The 22466-nt window shown below is 39.1% G+C and overlaps 1 protein-coding gene across 6 annotated transcripts in view; it reads left to right on the top strand.

The window, feature by feature from the left end:
• Nucleotides 1-22466, top strand: part of MAPK10 (mitogen-activated protein kinase 10) — a 323847-nt gene that overhangs the window by 290155 nt on the left and 11226 nt on the right. For all 6 annotated transcript variants that reach the window (XM_051819603.3, XM_051819602.3, XM_017347438.4 and 3 more), the window contains 2 exons: nucleotides 16596-16659; nucleotides 18547-18624. In XM_051819603.3, coding sequence (XP_051675563.3) covers nucleotides 16596-16659; nucleotides 18547-18624 — 142 coding nt within the window. The remainder of the gene's footprint in view (nucleotides 1-16595; nucleotides 16660-18546; nucleotides 18625-22466) is intronic.

Here is a 22466-nt window from a genome sequence, read left to right as displayed (position 1 = left end):
TCAGTATTGGTTCACGTTACTGACAGAGGAGTGATCAAGGTCCTTTTCCCCTCGTTCATTTTGCCTCTGTTTTGTGACTTTAGGCAGAGTATAAATGGCACATGGTCTTAATCGGCTAGCTCAGCGATATGTGTATTGAAAGTGCTGCTTTTCCACCTGGAAGTATTTCTCTAGTTCCTGTGCAGCTCGTTTTTAGCCTGTAATACATCATTGAGGCTAATGTGGTCTTTTGCTGGTGGAAAGGAAGCCTTACAGCAAAGCCATTGCTTCGCAGAGTTTTAAGTTAGCCGTTTACCTGGAGAAACATCCTCATGCCATTCTCATATCACACACTGCGCTGAAATGGCCTCCCCTGACTCCCCCGTGCCACTACTCTGACATTCCTTGGCAGCAGGAGTTCAGCTTTAACCCACCAAGTGCTGACAATGGTGAGAGCGGTGACTGTGTGTCACCAATAAACGTCACTTGAATTAACTCTGCTGTGCTGTGCTGTCCACTTCTTGGTGGTTACAAACCCTTTCTCATACTCAGTCTTATCTAAGATTCACAAATCCATCAAGTTATGCTTTTCTTCCAAAGGTCTTATCAATATACCCTGACTTGAATCACTCCTCTGCCTTTGTTCGGACAAATATCCTCTCTACCCTGGAAACCGCCTGACTTGTTTCCCAGCTCCACTGTCGTCCCCCAGTGGCTTCCTCTGCAGAGTGCTTAGAGCTTGCTTTCCATTTCAGATGTGGAACAGGCCACAAAATTCCTGAGCTGAAACTCTCCAGTGACTTCTCATCCCATTTACAATAAAACTCAAAGAACTCATCGGGGCTCAGGGCTCTCTGCTCCAGTGATTTTAATTCTTACAGCCCAGAGTATGGAAGGTATTTCATATTGCCACTCAGCATGTCTTTGAACATGCGTGTGCACACACACACACACACACACTCAAAAGCAAAACCTTCATACTCTGATATTTTCTATCTCAATCTACTCTTCTTGGTTACATTAAAAGGTGCTAATATGAATGACCACCAATTTGCTTTCACGATTACAATTTGGAAAATATCGTTCCACTTGATCTAGCCCATGCTTGCTTTTCTGATTGTGTTCTCTGTGCTTTCCTTTTCCACCCTGTTCCAGTGCGCTGGCCTCCTGTGACGTCCTTCCCAAGCCAAGCATGTTCCTTCACTGGCATCTCTGTACTGAAGTTCCCTCTGCCTGGAACATTCTCCCTCTGGTTGTCCACTTGGCTCCCTCCTCTACCTTGTTCAAATGCCCTCTTCTTAAAGAAGCCTTCTTAACCTTCTTATCTGGAACAGAGCTCCACTGCACTCTAGCAGCTTAATCTTTCTTCTCCATGTTGCATGGTTTGATATTATATATCTCATTTTGTTATCTGTCTCTCCACTAGAATTTAAGATTGACAAACAAAGACTGACTTCAATGCATTGCTCTATCCCAAGAATCTAGAACACTGTCTGGACCTCAGTAATCATATAATTAATATTTGTTGATGTGTGAATGCAACTTTACAATTGGAGACACTAAGGCTCATGGATGTTAATGGATGTTAAGCACCTTAGCTAAGATTGTGTGGCTTATATGTGTTCGTGCGTAGCTGGAATATTTTTGGTTTTTAAAATAATTTCAATAGTGTCCAATACATCATCATTTATTTCATATCTTTAGCTGAAAAAGTTTTCCCATTAGTACGTATCCCATAGTACATTTTTAGCACAATAATTGTTCTTCATTCATTTGTTCACGCTATATTTGTTGAATACATTGCTGTGTGATACTGCTGAACAAAGATACCTTGTTTGTCTTCAGTTCTTTTTCTCACAGTCTAGTGAAAAGACAAGCAAGGACATTTTGAGTGATAAGTAGTCCACTTGTTAAGTTTATTGTACAATAGAAGCACATAGAAAAAAAACTCAGTTCAGTAATGTGGTTAGAGAAGGCTCCTTGGAGGTAATAATATCTAAACAGAAGCATGAAAGGTAAAGCAGGGATTATTCAAGTGAAGAAAGATGGGCAGAAAACCAGGGTTAGGAGAACGGCAAGTCTTTGAGGGTGGCTCAATGTACTGGAGTGAGAAAATATTTGGGTCTGGGACCAGAAAAGCAGCACTACTATGGACCACTTACTGTATAATTGGATGAAGGGAAGCTTTAAATAATGGAGAACAGCACCAGATTTGAAATTTACCTCTGCAAAGTGGTGCTGCAGTAGGGAAAAGCACGGTGGAAGGCAGTGGAATGGATTTGTAGCAACAAAAGTTGGAACTGACAGTAGACAGGGGCAGAAGATCCAAGACACGTTTGGAAGCTAATAATCAACATGAATTGTAAATAATTAGACCTGGGGTCTAAGGGGGAAAAATTCAAGGATGACTAATTACACATAGTAGTTGGTTAATCCATATGTGTTAAATGAATGAATTAAAAAAGAAAGATTGATGACTTGGGCACTGGGTGTTTGTGGTACAATTACTGAGCCTGTTAAGTTTAAAGAACTATAGAAAATCTGATTTTCAAGGGGCAGTAAAGAGAATTTTCGTCGTCAAGACATGAGTATACTTTTTTTAATGATGGAAAGCTAATACATCTGTGACCTAATATCTGAGAAAACTACAGAACAGAATGAAAAATAGGAAAAACTGAACTGAACTTCCTTGTCAAGCCACTGGAGCATTATTTAATTAAACTTTCTAATTACACTCAGTTCACACTATAATTAAAATTTGCATTACTGGCTTTCAAAAGTTCCTCTGGTCACTTATGCTATGATGTCCCCATGCAAAATTAGTGCTTTCCAAACACAATAGATTATAATGTAATGGTTTGCATATTTTAAGATCTCAAGAGAGAATTGTTAAATTACCTTTTATATTTGTTCCACATTTGGAATTAATCTTCTCCTGAATAAAGCAGTATATGGAGCTCACTGCAAATGAAATGACTTGCCCAAGGTCACTCAACCTGCCAGTAACAAAGTCGAGGTGTTCTGAGTCCACTGATCCTTTCAGGAAACCTAGGATTTATTCAAGAGGCTCAGAGACTATCATCACTTGTTGGCCTATAGGCTGCATTTCATCATGAGATACAAATCTCATGTCCATACTTGATTATAACTGGTGAATCTCTTTGTCCTGTTCTTCAAAATCACAGCATGTGCTGATATCTATACAAAAACCATTTTATTCCACTAAAAATATAGTTATCATTGAAGTTTGAGAGAAAAGCAATTACTCTCTCTAGAACTGTTTGTCTTGCATCTGTGAATCATATTAGACAAATGACAAGACTTTCTTTTATTACCATTATACATAGAGCTGAGGTCTTAATCTTGGCTACATATTGTAACCACCTAGGGAGTTTTAAAATATCTAAATGCCAAGACCTCCATTTCTCATAATCTCTGGGGGTGAGACCCAAGCATTAGTATTTGTAAAGCTCCTAGGTGGTTGTAATGTGCAGCCATTGTTTTGTTGAGAGCAATTTAATGAAAATGATGAACTCATACGAAGCACCATTTACTTAATGTTTTCCTTTTTTCAACCACAAGGTGGCAGCATCACAATACAAGTACAGTACACATTCTGACCATCCTATCGAGGGCACATAGGTATTTGTATCTGTAATACAAATTAATAGTATTTTTGAGGGTCACACCCACCAGAACAGCCTTGATATTTTCCCTTCTGCTGTTCTCTGTTTGTTTGCCTAGAAAACTTTTAGCTAAATTTGTTTCATCAGGTTAAATTAGCAGGAACTATGTTAGGTGGAAAATGTCCAAGAGTGTAGATTTGATAATCAGGTAGCTTCGAGTTTAAGTACTGTCTCTGCCACTTACAGAGAGATTGCTTCCTCTCTATGTGCATTCGTTCTTTATGTAGAAGAGGAAGGTGGCCTGGGGACTGCATGAGATATCATATGGACATCAGCTGTGTATGGCTGGTACTAGGAGGAGGATGGTGTTGAGGAGAAAAATGATAGCCCTGTGAGACCGACAATCACACAAAGTCAAAAAAAAAAAAAAAAGCCAGGACACAGTTCTTTTTTGTTTATGTTCTTCTTTTCTATATGTGGATCTCTGGATCTCTTCCTTCCCTGTGTGTCTTACTTTTCAGTTTACACTAATGATTTCTTCCTAAAAATTAACATGTTCTTGCCTCTTTGATTTCAAAGAGCCAGAGAGACAAGCCGATACATTTTGATGCCACCTTTGCCTTTGTCAAGGAAGTGGCTTCTACCTGTATAGCTGAGTCTTTTTTTAAAGGTCCTTGTTTACTCATAATTTCTCTAGTTCACTTCTTAAACTTGAGAAATGGTTTCTCTGAAATCACTAGTAGCCCCCTAGATGCCAAGTCCAAAGAGAATGAGCAGTTTCCGTATCCGTTTGCTTGAATAGGCTGCCAGCACCCTCCCTCCTGCAGCCGCCGCTGCCGAGTCTGAGTTGTTTTCTCTTCCCTTTGAATTGTGTAGTCCAGGAGTTCTCTCTCTCTTTTTTTTCATTTAAATTTTTTTTTATTTTATGTTTTTATTTTTTTTTAACTTTTATTTAGTAAATACAAATTTGCAAAGTACAGTTTATGGATTACAATGGCTTCCCCCCCCCCCATAACTTCCCTCCCACTTGCAGCCCTCCCATCTCCTGCTCCCTCTCCCATTCCATTCATATCAAGATTCATTTTCAATTATCTTTATGTACAGAAGATCAATTTAGTATATATTAAGTAAAGATTTCATCAGTTTGGACCCACACAGAAACACAAAGTATAAAATACTGTTTGAGTACTAGTTATAGCATTAATTCACATTGGACAACACATTAAGGACAGATCCCACATGAGGAGTAAGTACACAGTGACTCCTGTTGTTGACTTAACAATTTGACACTCTTGTTTATGGCGTCAGTAATCTCCCTAGGCTCTAGTCATGAGTTGCCAAGGCTATGGAAGCCTTTTGAATTCACAGACTTCGATCTTATTCAGACAGGGTCATAGTCAAAGTGGAAGTTCTCTCCTCCCTTCAGAGAAAGGTATCTCCTTCTTTAATGGCCCTGTTCTTTCCACTGGGATCTCACTTGCAGAGATCTTTCATTTAGGTCTTTTTTTTTTTTTTTTTTTTTTTTTCCCCAGAGTGTCTTGGCTTTCCATGCTTAAAATACTCTCATGGGCTCTTCAGCCAGATCTGAATGCTATAAGGGCTGATTCTGAGGCCAGAGTGCTATTTAGGACATCTGCCATTCTATGAGTCTGCTGTGTATCCCGCTTCCCATGTTGGATCGTTCTCTCCCTTTTTGATTCTATCAGTTAGTATTAGCAGACACTAGTCTTGTTTGTGTGATCCCTTTGACTCTTAGACCTATCAGTGTGATCAATTGTGAACTGAAATTGATCACTTGGACTAGTGAGATGTGAGATGGCATTGGTACATGCCACCTTGATGGGGTTGAATTGGAATCCCCTGGCACGTTTCTAACTCCATCATTTGTTGCAAGTCCGATTGAGCATGTCCCAAATTGTACATCTCCTCCCTCTCTTATTCCTACTGTTATATTTAGCAGGGATCACTTTTCAGTTAAATTTAAACACCAGGAGTTCTCTCTTTAAAACCCTGGATTCATTTCTCCACAAGCATCTCCTTTTGCACCACATGTTTAATTTTAATTACTGCTAAATATCTGAAATCTGCATATTATTTCATATGGCTATTCTGAATTCCACATCTATGCATCTACCAGTCACTGGAATTGAAAGTGGTGTCTCAAAGTCAACACACTGAATATTGAACTGGGCATATCGTCTGCCCACATAGAATCTCTCTTCCTTCTCTCACTCCATGGCACTAGTTTCCAACCAGACGACTGAACCAGATCCCTAGGAATCCTTTGATGCTGCCTGCTGTGCCCACTTCACATCCAAGCTGTCAGGGCTACTCAGTTATCCACTACCACCACCATCCCCTAAGGGGAAAAGGAAACAAAAACTTCTCCTGGGGATCTTCTAGCTCTTGGTCTTCACTTCTTACCTCATTCCTACTTGTTATCATAGCTCTGTCTGACTTCCACCAGAGGAGTTCTCATTAGGGTTACTAACTCTGTTGTTCCATTCATGGTTCCCAGTCGGTCCCCTTTCTTCCACTCCAGGGTGCCCCACAGCTGCAAATGATCACTTTTTTAGGCCCTTTGTTCTTTTTTTTCTAGTTCCTTGAGGTGTGATGTAAGATTGTTTGTTTGGAATCTTTCTTCTCTTCTAATGTAGGTTTTTGTTGCTATAAACCTTTCTTTTAGAACTGCTAATGCTATAATTTAAATATGTTTGCTTTCATTTCTTTTTATTTCAAATTTTTTTCTCATTTCTCTTTTAATTTATTCTTTTACCCATTGGTTGTTCAAGAACATGATGCTTAACTTTTTGAGCATTTGTAAATTTTCTGAAATTCCCTTTGTTATCTCTAGTTTCATATCATTGTGATCAGAAAATGATTCTTGATATGCTTGTAAGCTTTTAAGTTTTGTTAAGACTTATTATATTGTGGCCTAACATATGATCTATCCTGGAGAAAGTCTATAGACACTTGAGAAGGGTTTATATTCTGTAATTATGCCAAGGCTATGGAAGCCTCTTGAGTTCACAAACTCTGACCTTATTTAGACAAGGCCACATCAAAGTGGAAGTTCTCTCCTCCCTTCAGAGAAAGGTACCTCCTTCTTCGATGGTCCCTTCTTCCCACTGGGATCTCACTCACAGAGATCTTTCATTGAGGTTATTTTTTGCCACAGTGTCTTTGCTTTCCAGGCCTGAGAAACTATTAGCTTTTGTTTGTCTGGGGCAGTCTTTACTTCTTCATTTCTGAAAGACAGCTTTGCTGAGCGAAGTGGGTTTTTTTGGTTGTTTGTTTAGTACTTTGAATATATTAAATTACTTTCCTGTGGCCTGTAAGATTTCTGTTGAGCAATCTGCTGCAGGATAGACCCTTGCTGGAGATCCTTGACCTTCTTGGACCTGAACATTTATATCATTATTCAGATTTCGGGAGTTCTCTGTTACTGTATCTTTAAATAGACTCCTTATCCTTCTGTCTTCCCTTTTACTTCTTGAACTTCTATGCCTTGAACATTTGCTCTTTTGTCACATTTCACAAATACTGTAAACTTTCTTCACACCTTTTCATTCATTCATCCTCTGACTTTCTAAAGAGACTTCACAAAGTTCATGGAAAATTCACATTATCCTTTAATTCCATTTTCCACTTTTTGAAACAGCCTCATATATTTTCAAATAATGAGTCTTCAAGTCCACAGAGTCTTTATTATGATGGATCAGTTTTGCTCCTGATGCTCTGTATTGCCCAGTTCAGTGCTTGAGGAGCTGCAGAGCCTGGGTTCGCTGGGGCGGCACCGAGGCCGGCTCTGCTGGGCTGGTCTGTGGGATACTGTCTGGCAGCAGAGTGGACCTGGAGACTCAGGCTGAGGTGGCATTGGGATCCTGGGACTTCAGGGGATCCGGAGCATGTATCTGGCTCAGTCTAGAGGCTGGATCTGGCTAAGAGTGTCAGCCTAGTGACTAGGACTTCAGAGGTCACCCTGGTGCTAACCTGTGCCTATAGCCTGGGGCTACGGGAGTCAGCGCTGTGCTGGGGTTGCCTAAACTTTGGGGTTCTCAGGTTGGCCTGGTGGTGGGGTAGCCTGAAGACTGAATCTGTTTCATAAGCCTGGAGCCTGACAACAGGGCAGGCCTGGAGACTTGGGCCTTGGGTCCTGGTCTAGGGTCTGAGTAGTAGTAGGTTTTGCTGGGGTGTGCTCAGTGTTGGGATCTGAGGCAAAATCTGTTGTTCACCTCCCTCTCCTAGTCCCACCTGGGGGCTTCTGTCTCCAGGCTGTGCTATCAGGGGTTGGGGGAGGGATTTTGCATGTAATGTGGAACTGTGCCTTCTTCCCTCCTCAATGTCTCTTTTCTTCTTTCTGAGCCACACGAAAGTGCTACAGTGCCCTGGCTTCCTTAGCTGTTGTGAAGGCTTGCCCGTGTGTGGGTTGTTGTTCCAACTGGTGCTCCTCTGGGAGGAAGAGTGCATAGCTCTACTCTGCCAACTTGCTGACATTTCCTCCATTTCTCGGGCTTTCCAAAGGAGTTTATTTTCATCTGTAATATTAAATCAATTGCTATTCAAGAGCACAGACATATTTCCTAAAATGCTAAAAATCAACTGATAGTGCAGTACAAATCACTATGTGTCTATTTTTAAAAGGGAATTGGAATTTTTGTTGATTGAAAACCAGGTTCTTGCTTAAAGGTCATATCATGGAGAAACTATGTAACTGTAGAAAAATAACTATACCTAGTTAATTCTTTGGATACTGTGTGTATAGCTAGCACACTTTCATTACTTCGATACTTTGTTAGTAAAACTATTTCTGAAGCACATAGCCCCATTTTGGGCAACACACTTCCATTGGTGCTATAGGTAATATCAATTTTAGAAAAAATAATTAAACATGCTGAACTGTGCCACTGATCAAATACTTCACATTATTTACTGCTACATAAAGTTGTTTTCTACATCTTTATTTGAAAATCAGGAGGTGACCATTTTAAGTTTTATTTGTGAAAAATTTACAATCTATGTGGAAAAATTCTGTATGTATATATTCAAAGAAATATAAAATTCAAATTTTGCATATTTCATTAAACAGACTTGCTGATATTGTAACTTTGTTCTAAAATATACCCTACATGGTTAAAATCTTTCAATAAACCATGCATTTTTTTTTTGACAATCATCCAACTGCCATGTTGGTAAGAAAAACCAGCATGTTTCAACAGACACATTACCATTTGCTTTGATCCAGCTGCTGAATTAATAGGGAATGCACATACTGAAAAACAGTGCTATTTAAAGCTTCCTCTGGCATTTTAAACAAGGCAGCAGAGCACAGAGAGATGCTTAATTGGGGCCACAGAAGCAGAAGACAGACACCAACAATGCGATGATTGTCATATGGTTCAGAGTAGGACCAGTACAGAAGAAAATTTCACCTCAGTACTCCCAGATGGATGAAAGGAACAACCTTGCACAACTTGGATTATCTGGCTCTCATCTCTTTTGAGATGCATGTGTACAGAGGTCTTGATGTCTAGGATATTTCTACAAAAACCATTTTGGAATCTAAGTGTTGACTGCCTTTCTGATCAATGCCAGATCTAGCTACATGTGTAGACTGATAGAAATTTGGAACACAGATCAGAGACCAGAGTGGCATCCTCAAATTTGTCTTTGATGAAAACCGCTTGTATGTGTTGAATTATCCAGTTGAATATTTCTTCAACTCATAAAAATTTTTTCATTCTATCTTTTCCCAAAAGAGCCCACAACTTTCATTTCTAATTTTGCTACTAATGAACTCTGTGATCATGGACAAATCACGTATGCTCTCTGAGTTTCCATATTCTCATTTGCACATCAAATAGGGGTGACGTTAGATAATCTCTGAACTCTATTCCATCACTAGCATTTTAGGATGCTGTTGAAAAATGGATTATCTTGAAGATTAAGGAAAGAATAAGTTCACATGTTGTACTTAATTAAGATGTATTTAGGCCGGCGCCGCGGCTCACTAGGCTAATCCTCCGCCTAGCGGCGCCGGCGCACCGGGTTCTAGTCCCGGTCGGGGCGCCGGATTCTGTCCCGGTTGCCCCTCTTCCAGGCCAGCTCTCTGCTGTGGCCAGGGAGTGCAGTGGAGGATGGCCCAGGTGCTTGGGCCCTGCACCCCATGGGAGATCAGGAAAAGCACCTGGCTCCTGGCTCCTGCCATCGGATCAGTGCGGTGCGCTGGCCGCAGCGCGCTGGCCGCGGCGGCCATTGGAGGGTGAACCAACGGCAAAAGGAAGACCTTTCTCTCTGTCTCTCTCTCTCACTGTCCACTCTGCCTGTCAAAAAAAAAAATGTATTTAAATATATAAATAAAATTGAATCACAAGAAAAAGTTAAGTTTTACCTTGGGAGAATCAATTAGGGACTGAATTGACACTGGTAAAGCTATCTTTACAGTAAGAAATCATTTTGAGCAGCAAGAACTCGGTAGAATCCCTATTCCTCAATCCCAGACTTATTACGTAGGATTGGACTCCTCCATGTACTATATTCCAAGAGCCATATATTACAGCTGAGTTTTACATTCTTAAAAATTACAGAAAATAAGAAGAAGTGCTGACCTGATGTCTTAGAGAAGGAAGGAGTGCAGTTGCAATTGTTGAAACCTCAGTGGTAGACAAATACTGCAATTCAGTTTTTTTCCTCCATTCTCAAATTACTGTATACCTCAGAGATTTCATATGCCGTGTAGCAACATTGCTATGTGGGGTGCCCACATATTTACCCTCCCAACCGCAACATGTAAGCCAGCTGGAAGCATATAATGGGAGAGTGTAAATAAGTCCAAAGACAACAAACATGAAGTAGAACGTTTGGGATAAAGTGGGAAATACATTGATCCTGTCAGCCTCTGTTTCTATGTATTGTTTTACAAAGATTTTCACTTTAAATTCACCTTGTGTTTTATTGTCCACTTATTACCATCTACTCCAGATTACTTTTTAAATTGGGTTTTAGTGGAAATACCATCATTAATCAGCTATGGGTTTTCAAGATATTTCAGAACATTTCTTTGGTAGTTTTTTGACTCTGAGTATTATTATTCTGAGGATTATAATGATTTCTTATAGACTATAAATATATAGAGAATATAGTGATTTCTCATTAAAAAGTACCTTCTCTTAACTAGCTAGACCACTCAGAGATCACTTCTCAAGTTCTCAAAGACCATTGGAAGATCATGTCTGAGAGCACTCTAACTCGATTTTTGCCAGTGTTACACCTGTTCTACAGTTTCCTCTTTTGTTAGGCATCTACAGTACCCATGTGGTATTGGAGATATTCCTTTCCTATTGTTCTAGATTTTTAGGTGCAGTTTCATATAAATGTCCTCACTAGGGATTAATTTGGATATTTCTGGGTATGATAGCAATTCTGAAAATTGCAAAATTCTCATAGGATTCAAGGGCATCTTTCCATAGTGTCTTTTTGGTGCCGTGGAAGAAAAATTATTGAGATATTTCATTTATAAGAACTACTAATTGTCTCCTCCTTTTGAAACCCTGTGCTCACTTGATTTCTAAAATACTGCAATGATATTATTTCACATGAATTTCTCTGAATGTTCTCTCCCCTACCTTCTTAGTGTACTTATCTTACTCTGCACAATCTTTGAGACTTATTGTCTACAAAGGTCTACCTTGACCCTTTATTCGTTATCTACATATTTTCTATGAGTGACCTCATTCACTATTATGGTTTCAAGGGGCTCCCCTTGCTAATACTCTCAAATCTATATTGCTAGCAAACCACATTCGTCTGAACTTCATATCATATATTTAATTTTCAAATAGATATCTCTTCTCACATAGTACTTAGTATCTACCTCTGTTATCAATTTCATTTCCTGTTTTCCATTCTCTATTTCTTTCGATGGTTCCACCAACACTATCATCGGCTCAGCTAAGATACTGGGGAATCATTCTACTCATTCTTCATCCACATTCAATCAAGAACCAAGTTCTGTGAAGTTTATTTACTAATATATGTTATTTTTTAGTTACTCACTATTGTTGAGCTACTGCAACCTTCAAGGTGCTGCAAAGAATTTTTTTTTTTTTTTTGACAGGCAGAGTGGACAGTGAGAGAGAGAGAGAGAGAGAGAGAGAGAGAGAAAGGTCTTCCTTTGCCGTTGGTTCACCCTCCAATGGCCGCCGCGGCCGGCGCACCACGCTGATCCGATGGCAGGAGCCAGGAGCCAGGTGCTTTTCCTGGTCTCCCATGGGGTGCAGGGCCCAAGCACTTGGGCCATCCTCCACTGCACTCCCTGGCCACAGCAGAGAGCTGGCCTGGAAGAGGGGCAACCGGGACAGAATCCGGCGCCCCGACCAGGACTAGAACCCGGTGTGCCGGCGCCGCTAGGCGGAGGATTAGCCTAGTGAGCCGCGGCGCCGGCAATATATGTTATTTTTTAAAGTTATTAATTTGAAAGAGTTACAAAGAGAGAGAGTGGAAGAGAGAATTATTAATTATATTATTAAAAATAGTAAATATATATGTTATTGCTGACTATTCCAGCTTACATTTTCTGAGTATTGGGATTTTAATATTTATTAATTTACTAATAAATTATTTATTAAATAATATTTATTATCAATTAATTTATTAATTAATTTATTATTTATAAGTTTGAAAGTTAGAGTTATTGGAGGGGTTAGGGGAGAACAAAGAGAGAGAGAAATGTTCCATTTACTGGTTCATTCCCTAGATGTCTGCAATGGCCAGGGCTAGGCCAGGAGCTTCATTTGAGTCTTCCAAGTGGGTAGCAGGGGCCCAAGTCCTTGTGCCATCTTCTGCTGCATTTACAAGGCCGTTAGCAGGGAGCTGAATCAGAAGGCAAGCAGCCTGGACATGAATAAGTGCCCTTATAGGATACTGGCATCACAGGCATGCTACACCACGACCCTGGCCCCAACATGAGTTATTATTGAATTTATATCTTCTATCCATCCTAACCCTCCCTATCTCAATCAGACCTCTCTTCTCCCACGTGTTTCTCTTCAATCTAGTCACAGATTTGGCCATGCCATTCTCTTATATTCTTCAGTGGTTTCTCTTGTATTCTTCAATGATTTCTCTTATTCTGTAAGAAGTCTATGTTGGGTATGTTGATACACAAGACCACCCTCTGTCTAGCCTTTGCCTGTTTCTGACTACATGTGTTATATTTTATTATCACAGAACTCCTTTCAGTTTGCTTTACATGTGCATGTGCACAAACAGAAACACATATACCACCACCACCATTCTGTTGTCTAGGCTCTGTGCCTTCGCTCATGATGGGCCCTTGACCTTGCTCTTTCTCCTTTTTACATCTTTCACTCACTGATTGGTCTTATTTTCTTTTCTTTTTTTTTTTTTTTTGAGATTTATTTTACTTATTTGAAAGAGTTACAGAGAAAGGTAGAGACAGAGAGAGAGGTCTTCCATCTGCTGGTTCACTCCCCAGATGGCTGCAATGGCTGGAGCTGCACTGATCCAAAGCCAGGAGCCAGGAGCTTCTTCTGGGTCTCCCATGTGGGTGCAGGAGCCCAAGGACTTGGGTCATCTTCTACTGCTTTCCCAGGTCATAGCAGAAAACTGGATCAGAAGAGGAGCATCCGGGACTAGAACCAGCGCCCAGATGGGATGCCAGCCCTTCAGGCCAGGGCTTTAACTCACTGTACCACAGTGCCGGCCCCATGATTGGTCTTATTTTCTCCAGGAAGCCAAATCCAGGTTTTACTAGGGTTTCTCCAGTCAGCTCCCATATACTACATGTATGTATATGCATATTTGTATACACACACAAAATTTGCTACATTAATTATCTGTTCTGCATCAGTCTTACCTCAGCAAAGTGTGAACTCCTTGAGGTTAGCAGCCACATGATTCAATTTTGAAATCACAATTTCTACTATAATCTGGAACATGATAGGTACCCAAGACCTTTAATTGGATGAATGAATTGAATAACTAAACAGATTAATTGTAATATTTATTAACTCACAGTGGCTACATATCTGTCCATGTGTCCATCTCATTTAATTCAAACAATTTGGATATATATGTGCAATATCAGCAACATAAAATGCATCAAAGCCATGTTAATTTATTGTTTGTGAACTTCATAGGAATCCATGGATTAATTTCTGTAATGCTCAATATAATATAAGGGGAATCTTAGTTTTTTGGGGGAATATTACAAAAGATGGAAGTCCCAAGCTCCTAGAACTCCACACACCATCTCTAACACCTTTTCTTAGTGTCTCATAGCTGCACACTGTCCTTTTGGCTTCAGTTCCTCGCATGTCAATTTGTTTTAATCTGCTAACCTCTACTAAGACCCTTTCAACAAACCTCTATGTGCTATTTCTTTATTCCCACTTCACATTTCTTTTAACTTAGATTGTTACCTTGCAACAAAGAATCCATTCTATTTCATTACATAAGGGAAAGAGACCTTCTGAGCAATCAAACCTCAACTTCTCTTTAGCAGGTGGCAGCAGGGAGTGTTACAGAGCATCCTGTGCTAATCATTGCTGCCCAAGTGTGTGTGTGTGTGTGTGTGTGTGTTTGTGTGTGTGTGTGTGTTATCACATTACTATTAGGATTATTGGCCAATTACCCTTGTATGTGGTCATATAGAAGACATCTTTATGTGAATGTACCCTTCCACTGTCAGTGACAATTGCATCTCCTCTTGAAAGAAAAAAAAACCCTAAACCTGAACATATAATCCATTTGCAGAGGTCCCTGACAAATAAGTGTAAGTGCACATGTGGTTAAAGCAGCCCTCTTGGCTTATGGAAAGCAAACATCTTGGACTGGGAACTTTGCTTTCCCTCTCTGTAGTTTGGTTGTGGTTAGAGTCTATGTACTTCGTGCTTCATGCATCAGCAACAGCTGTACACTGCAGCTCCAAGGAAAACCTCCCCAAAATAGCTCTGTTACAAAGACAAAATGGAATTTGGGAACTTTGGCACGAAGTATACTCTTGAGCCCTGTTCAATTTTGAAACTTGAATGGAAAATTACACTGCACGGCGAAGGCAGTCATGCAGGATTCTGATGAAGCGGGTCTATTGTTAGAATAGGAGAGCTCAGGGCTCTGAGAGCTGGTACACACTGTGTCCCGCAGACATCCTGGACAGTGATCCAAGCACAGTACTGCAGATGCTCAAGGAGAAGCAACACAGGAAACCTGTCACTTGGCAAAACATCTTTACAGAACCAGAGTTGGCCTTTGCATGAGCTTTCTCAGATAACAGTTCCACACATTTCCAAAAATAACTTCATTTTACTCATTAGAACATAACACTCCTATAATAGTGCCCTATGACTTGATATGGAAGGTCCTACGTCAGCTAAGTCCGGTGGGCCATACCTGGCCGCCCCAAGTCCCTCACCTTTACTTGGTCGGTGGTTTTATGTTCTCACCAGTGTTACAGGGTATGATGGAGGGCTCTTTGAGCTGACTGCTGCTGAGTAGAGCTGCAGGTAGCCACATCTGAATTACAGGAGCTGGTTTCAATCCTTCTGCCCCAGTAGCAAGCACGGGTGCAAAAGCAGTGTCGGGCCCATCATAGCCACTTCTCAGCTTCTCAGTATTGTGCTAAGTTGCCCTTCTACAACTGGAAAAAGTTTTCTAGTTTCATATCCAGCTCACCTCCAGGTTACAAGGCTGCCCTAGCATGCTACAGCTGGGGTAAATATCCATAGTCTGTCATGATTGAGAGCACCAGAGACTTGAATGCAGTGAAGGAGGTCTGCTATGGCAACTAGGGGCTGCTCACCAGCCAGAGACCCTCTCCCAGAACTCAGAGCCTTTCTCAGAAAACCTTGTCCAAAGTCTCCATTATAAAAGCCATTTTGAAATATCCATGACCTAATAAGCACAAGGCACCCATTCGAGTAACGTTTAGTTTCTCAGAACATCATTTCTTTTGGAATGCCAGACAAGGATGATTTCTAGGGTCCCGTCTCGGGGCACCAGAAATCTGAAGCTCTTCTTTGCACTCCTGCCAGTGTCAGCCACTGTGCCTCACACCCCCATCTTCTTCTAACTCATAGTGACTGATTGTTCTAGGACTTTTTTTCCCTTTTCCCTATCTCCTGAGTTGGAACTATCTATTGTAGCCATCGCAATAGACCTCCTCAAGTCTAACTATCAGGGAGAGGAGGTTTGGAAGTTCAAGATCCTCCTTCCTGGAAAGCAGTAGGTCTGTTTAGTGTCTACTTTTCCATATTTGAACTCCACGTAGGAAGAGGAATGCTGACGGAAGGCCCTTCACATGATTTCTCCCAGAGAGGACCCAACCAAGGGGCCTGGCAGAGGTCCAAGGTGACCCGTCTCTCTAGTCAGCTCACATTTTCTTCTGGAAGGAAAAAAATCTTAAAAATGATTTAAATATAGGGCACACAACTGTCTGTAAGGGTGTGTTATAATGCTTTAAAAGAAGTGACAGGTTAATATATCTAAATGTTTCTTTATATTGGGACCTCGTACTATGATTTATTGAAAGATATGGGTTCTTCTTCAAAAGGCCTAAAAATAGAACAGTCTTATCAGTCTGCAGTAGTTTCAGTTCAGTTCTGTTATGAGCAGGTGAACAGAGAAATAGCTGCTCCTGAGCCTTGTAATCAAGTGTCTTGTTTGTTTTGTAAAAGATCAGGCACTATTTGCTTAGGTGTGTGTTCTACACTTGAAGGTGTCTGGAAGTGAGCTGTCAGGATTTGCGTTCTGCTGACTTATCTAGCTGCCAATGTATTTACTGACAGCGAGTATCTTTATAAATAAATCATTCAGACATCTGTGGGGAAATTTTAACTTCTGAACTACAAGATTTATATAAGATTCTGATCGTCACCCCACTTAACGAATAGAAAGGCGTTCTCATGCGCTGTGGGAGTCTGCTTATGCTTAGTTCTTACACTAAGTGTATTATCTGCTTTCACTTTGCAGCCTCCACCTCAGATATACGACAAGCAGCTGGATGAAAGAGAACACACCATTGACGAGTGGAAAGGTGACTCTCCTGCTTTAAAAAATGTTTATGTTTTGCTTTATTGGAACTCATAAAGTAGCCTCAAGGTTATTCTTTGAAAACCAATTTGCTAAAAAATAATTTTCTAATTGCACCATCTTAGATCATTTTAAAAGCTCCTAAAGCCCCCTTGATCTCTCATAGGAGTAGCAATGTTGCATTTCTTCAAGAATGAAAGGAATTAATGACCAATACCTTTTCAATAGAACTGATTGTCAAAGTATTTGTTATAGTAGGGGCTCCAGTTCAGAATTTCAGAATGTAAGTTTCTATGTTTGGACATAAAATTATACAAAGCATATAAAATTAAAATTATATTTGAGGCAGTTTTAGACTTTAGAAAATGAAAGATAGTTGATATTTGAATTCATTCACTGTATATATAGGATCTAAAAATTTGAATATAAAATATATGTGTACCTAAGAGACCTATTTCTCTTTTGAAATAAGGATGTATTCATTTATTCATTCATATTTTTTGAAATACACACTGTATCTTCAATTTTATACTGAGGTTGGGACAAGCAGAAAAAGATGCTGAACAGAGAAAAGAATTCTGGAACTTGTGTAAATGACCACAGAGCAGAATAAATATGAGAAAACTAAACGTAGTTATAACAGATGATCAGATCAGAATGGGCATGAACCTAAAAAGATGATCTGAAGGGAAGGGACTTTTGAGTCACTGTGAAGGAATTAATAAATGTAATTAGGAAAAGACCAGAGGGCTCATTAGATGAAAACAAAAGCTAAGAGAAAGCAAAACATGTTATAAAGATTAAAAAGGGGCCTCAACTGATGAAGAGGCCATATTTGTGGATGTGGAAAAATGAACACATACAAAAAGTGGATCAAATCAAGAAGGCACCGATGGCTGACGGGAAATGCTTTGATCTAAGTAAGGACAGGAGGGTACTCACAGAGAGTGACTGATTATTGTTTGAAGAAGATGAAGACTAAACTGTGAGAAACTGGAGCAAGGAGTACCTGTAAGGGATGATGATTTCATAAATTGTAAACCATCCACCCAAAAATGGATGCCAGTTTGTGAATGAACAAAATAAAACTTTTATTATAGTAGATTTTAGGCAAATTTAGATGTACAAATCCAAGAAATGAGTCAGAAAAGGCTGTGAAGTAAGAGATGAAAGTTTGAGGATTTGTTACAGTTTAAAGTCATGAGAATATGACCAACTCTTAGGGAGTCAGTATAAAAGAAAGAGGGGTCCTCAAAACCAGAGATATTGAAATTCTCAGTAGATAAAGCTAGGATGCATCAGAAGTGCCCACAGAATTTAGAAAACAACTACAATGTGTCTTCTGCATACATTTAGTTATTCAACTGCCTTTTTTAAAGACTTATTTATTTACTTGAAAGTCAGAGTTACACAGAAAGGAGGAGAGGCAGAGAGAAAGGTCTTCCATCCACTGGGTCGTTCCAGAGATAGCTGCAATGGCCGGAGCTACACCCATCCAAAGCCAGGAGCAAGGAACTTCCTCCCGGTCTCCCACACAGATGCAGGGTCCCAAGGACTTGGGCCATCTTCTGTTGCCTTCCCAGGCCATAGCAGAGGGCTGGATTGGAAGTGGAGCAGCCCTGACTTGAACCGGCGCCCATATGGGATGCTGGCACTGCAGGCGGCAGCTTTACCCACTATGCCACAGCGCCTTTTAAAGTCCCTCCTTTTGCCAGTCTCAATGCTAATTGTAAGGGAATATAGAAATAGAGTGAAAGAATCCCAACAGATTATTAATGTACTCAGTGACTTCAGAACATTATTATTCGTCATTAAGTAATTAATTTCTCTGTGGACTAATGAGCAATTTGTTGTTGTTTTTGATAATAACATGCGTATTTGTTCCTTACAGAACTTATCTACAAGGAAGTAATGAATTCAGAAGAAAAGACTAAGAATGGCGTAGTGAAAGGACAGCCTTCTCCTTCAGGTACTCACTCCCAGTGAATAACCAACAAACCATTACTTGTCTATTTTCTCAGCCCTCACGGAGGGGTTGCAACCAGTAACACTGCTCAGAGACTATATGAACGTATTGTTTGTCTACGAAGATTTAATTTGATTTCTTTTGACACTTAGTATGGTACTCATTCTGATTATTTGGACTATCATGACTCAGTAGAAAAGTTCACTGGTAACTAACTTATGGCAGTAATGAATACTGGATAAATGTTAACATGAACTGATTAGAAGGTAAATAAATGTCTTCATCAAAATGCAAAGTCAACGTTGGGAGTCCCTCTTGTGCAAACCCTTTACCTCATTCATTCTCACTGTTTGAACTCTTCACAAAATTGATGTGATAATAAATGAAGCATTTACCAAGATAAGTTTTAATTAAAGCCAACGTGGGAAATCTTCAATTTGCTATCTCAAGTCTCACATTCATTTGGACATACACATATTTTGCTGTCCAGTAATATGCTTTCAAATTGCTTGAGATAATTTACTTGTACCTATTAATGCTAATCTATTTTTCCCAATATCTATTTTCTAAATATAAAGGAGTTTGAGAAAATGTGATGATTTATTTTCAGATTCAAACTACACTCAGCACATGCTGGCAAGAATGGAGGCTGAAAATGACTAGTTTATAAGAAATGATTCAGTATCTTACCATTAATAAACAAAATTTTTTTCCATGTGCTTTAAATTGTTTTAAGGAAAAAGAGATAGGATAACTAATCAGTTATTCATACTGGCACTGCTCTCTGTGCTTAATATGTTCAGAACCACTATGACATCCAAACAGATGCAACTCAGTTATGACATGTTTTTCTCACCAGTAGATTTAAAGAATATCCAATTCTTCCCCAAGTATTACCATTTGTCAACTGAAATTAAGGAATCTTTAAAGTTGTCTACCATCTTGCTGTCTATACTCAGTTGTTCCAGTGTCCAGATTGACACACGTCTATAGGAGCTGCTTCTAACTTACTTGCATTTCTTTCTGTTGTTGATTAAAGAACTCAAATATAATCCAACGGTCTCAAGACACCACCTACCAAAGCAGAAAGACTTCTTGACTTAAGAATTTCTATAATGGCTAGAGGTTTTGATTTTCCTATAAAAATTAGGAAACTGTATTACCAGGATCTAATAAATGGTGAACTATCTCAGGGTGATTTTAGTAGAACCTATGCTGTTCATCTTTAGTGCAAGATTTTACTACTTCATTTCCTTTCTAACCACTCTGTTCTAAAAGACTTTTCATGTGTTTCCAGAGAATAGGACAATTGTTTAATAGTCTAAATGATTGTGGATTCAATTTTTTAGTAGATTGCTTTTGAAATATTTATTTTTAATTTTTCGAAATCATACATACACTGTAGATTCTATGGCATATTTGTATGTGATGTATTTGCGTATATCATGTAGAGGCTATAGGGCAGTCATGTACTAGAGTCAAAGTTATCAGCTCATAGGGGACAGATGTGTACATCTGTCTTCCCACCTATGGGTTTGTTTATCTCATGTTTGTAGCTTGAAATCAGTCACGGAGGATTTGTAGTATGTAAAGTGACAGACCCTGCAAATCAGTACTTTTTTTATCTCCTGGAGAGTCAATTGTTAAATTTTTATCAATACATTACTCCCTCTGTGTGTGTGTGTTTGAAGTAAATTATGCTAGGAAGAAATCACAATTACTAAAAAAAAAAAAAAAAAAGCTTGAAAAGTCATCTTTTGTTCATTTTTCATTATATTCACATTTTCTTATTAACGTTTGCATAATCTCTTGTATTTTGTAAATAGCTAAGATAAAACAATTTCAGAAAATAAAACTCTTAGTAATCACTTATGGCAACACTGGGAATCCTGCAGGGAGTGAATAACTTAATGCAATTTCAGGAACAAAATGATACTAATACCAAAACCCATGATATAGTGATGCTTTTAAAATGAAAACAGAAAGTTCAATGTGCATTTGCAGCATAATTTATAGGTTTGATATTTATTGTGGAATTGTTGTATATCAATAAGAAATAAATCTAAACCAGATACATTTCTAAATAAATAACTGCATTCCGTTCTGTATCTGATTTCCCTTGCAGAGTGATTTATTTTCAAGGATAGCTTAGTTGCTTGCCCCTGAATTGATTCATAAAGACTGCCGAAGAAACAGCAGTCTATGAATAGAAATTAATCTCCCTCTAAGAGCATTTGTTCAAGAATTTTGGAGCTAGAACAAATATAAGAGTTCATCTATTCCAGCAACTCTGTTTGTTCCCCACCTCACCCCATCGGAGAGGTGAGCTCCAATAAGTAACACGATTCACTGAGAGAAGGATGCTTGGAATCAGGATGGGCAGAGATTACCCAGCATCTCTAAACCCAAGATAATGCTCGGAGATAGTAATGTACAACTTCTTCCTCCCCAGTCTGAAGTGTGTTCTCTGTATGGGAGTGTATCTTTTCCAGTTGGAGTCAATGATTCTAGTCTAATATATTTTTTTAATTAAAAAATTTCAGGCCCAAGAAGTTGAGGGTCAAGATCATACAGGAAGTGAAGGGAATATATCTTAGTGATGTCTTTTCCCAAAGAAACCTTTTATTTAAGGATTACAGACTTCATGCATTTCATGATTATAAGTTTAGGAATATAGTGCTTCTTCCCACCTGCCCACCCTCCCACCCACACTCACACCTCCTCCTCCGTGATCTTTACATTCTAATAATTTTTCTTTTTTCTGTCTACCTTAGTTGTTGGGTGGGTGCCAGAAAAATAATTTCTTTAAAATAAAAGCAGGGCAACATTTTCCTCTGAAACAACGAATACTTTCCAGTTAGGAAACTTGTAGGCTGAGAATTTTTAGTGACTTGGTTACCTTTTCCATAAACCTATTTTTTGTCCTAAACAAAGTTGAGAGTAGCTAATGTTATCTTATTAGTATTTTTACTTCTTTTAATGTATTTTTATTAACAAAATGTGTAATGCTTTATTGATGGAAACATTTTAAATTGTTCCTTCTAAGAGAGTAGTATTTATCACTTGATAGGATGTCTTGGGCAAATGGATATTGTGATTAGATTGAATTCAGTTCAATTCTGTTTGTCAGATTTTCACAAACTTCTCAACAGTAAATTAGCAACTTGAGGCCAAGGGCCATGTCTTGTCTCTTATATTTGTTTTTAGTTTTATGGTTTTATATAGCTTGTTGATTGCATGTATGAAAATAGAGTTGAATGGGTCATTCAGTAAAACCAGAAGTAGGTGCAACCAAGGAAGCGTTTATTTTGATAAATAGAGGGTCATCTAGAAGCAAAAAAAACTTGGCCAGCAGTAGTTGGCTAGTTAATATTCAACAACTATCCCTTTTTAAAAATGAAGTTGTCAGTAGCACACATTTCTATTGTGTAATTGTTCTAACTTTGACCAATTTTCAACCTAACAATGTGATATCAATAAGAAAGGCTAATAATTGGCTCAAAGAAGCCATTGAAAATCAGCTGCAGCTCAGTGGTAGACAGTATGTATCCTTCTCCCACCATAACACTATGTGGAGAGGAACTATTCCCCAAAACAAGCAGACTGATGGGAATTTTATAGAAAAAGTTTTAAAAAGGAGACCTCTTTTAAAAATTTGTATCCAGCTATAAAAACTGAAGCCAAGTTTACAAAGTTTTTGGAAGATCTTGAACCTTCATTGATTGACTACCAAATGTAATTTGCACTCAACATTGATATAATAGAGGGCAGGACCACTCCAACACAAAGGATAAGGATTATGGGAGATCCAGCTAATGAACAAAGGAATAGACAGCTACTATGGG

This window comes from Oryctolagus cuniculus, chromosome 8, assembly GCF_051225735.1.
Source record: "Oryctolagus cuniculus isolate XC-2025 breed Fujian yellow rabbit chromosome 8, ASM5122573v1, whole genome shotgun sequence".
NCBI lineage: Eukaryota > Metazoa > Chordata > Mammalia > Lagomorpha > Leporidae > Oryctolagus > Oryctolagus cuniculus.
Note: the sequence above shows the minus strand (reverse complement) of the source record. Positions and strands in the feature narration are given on the sequence as shown.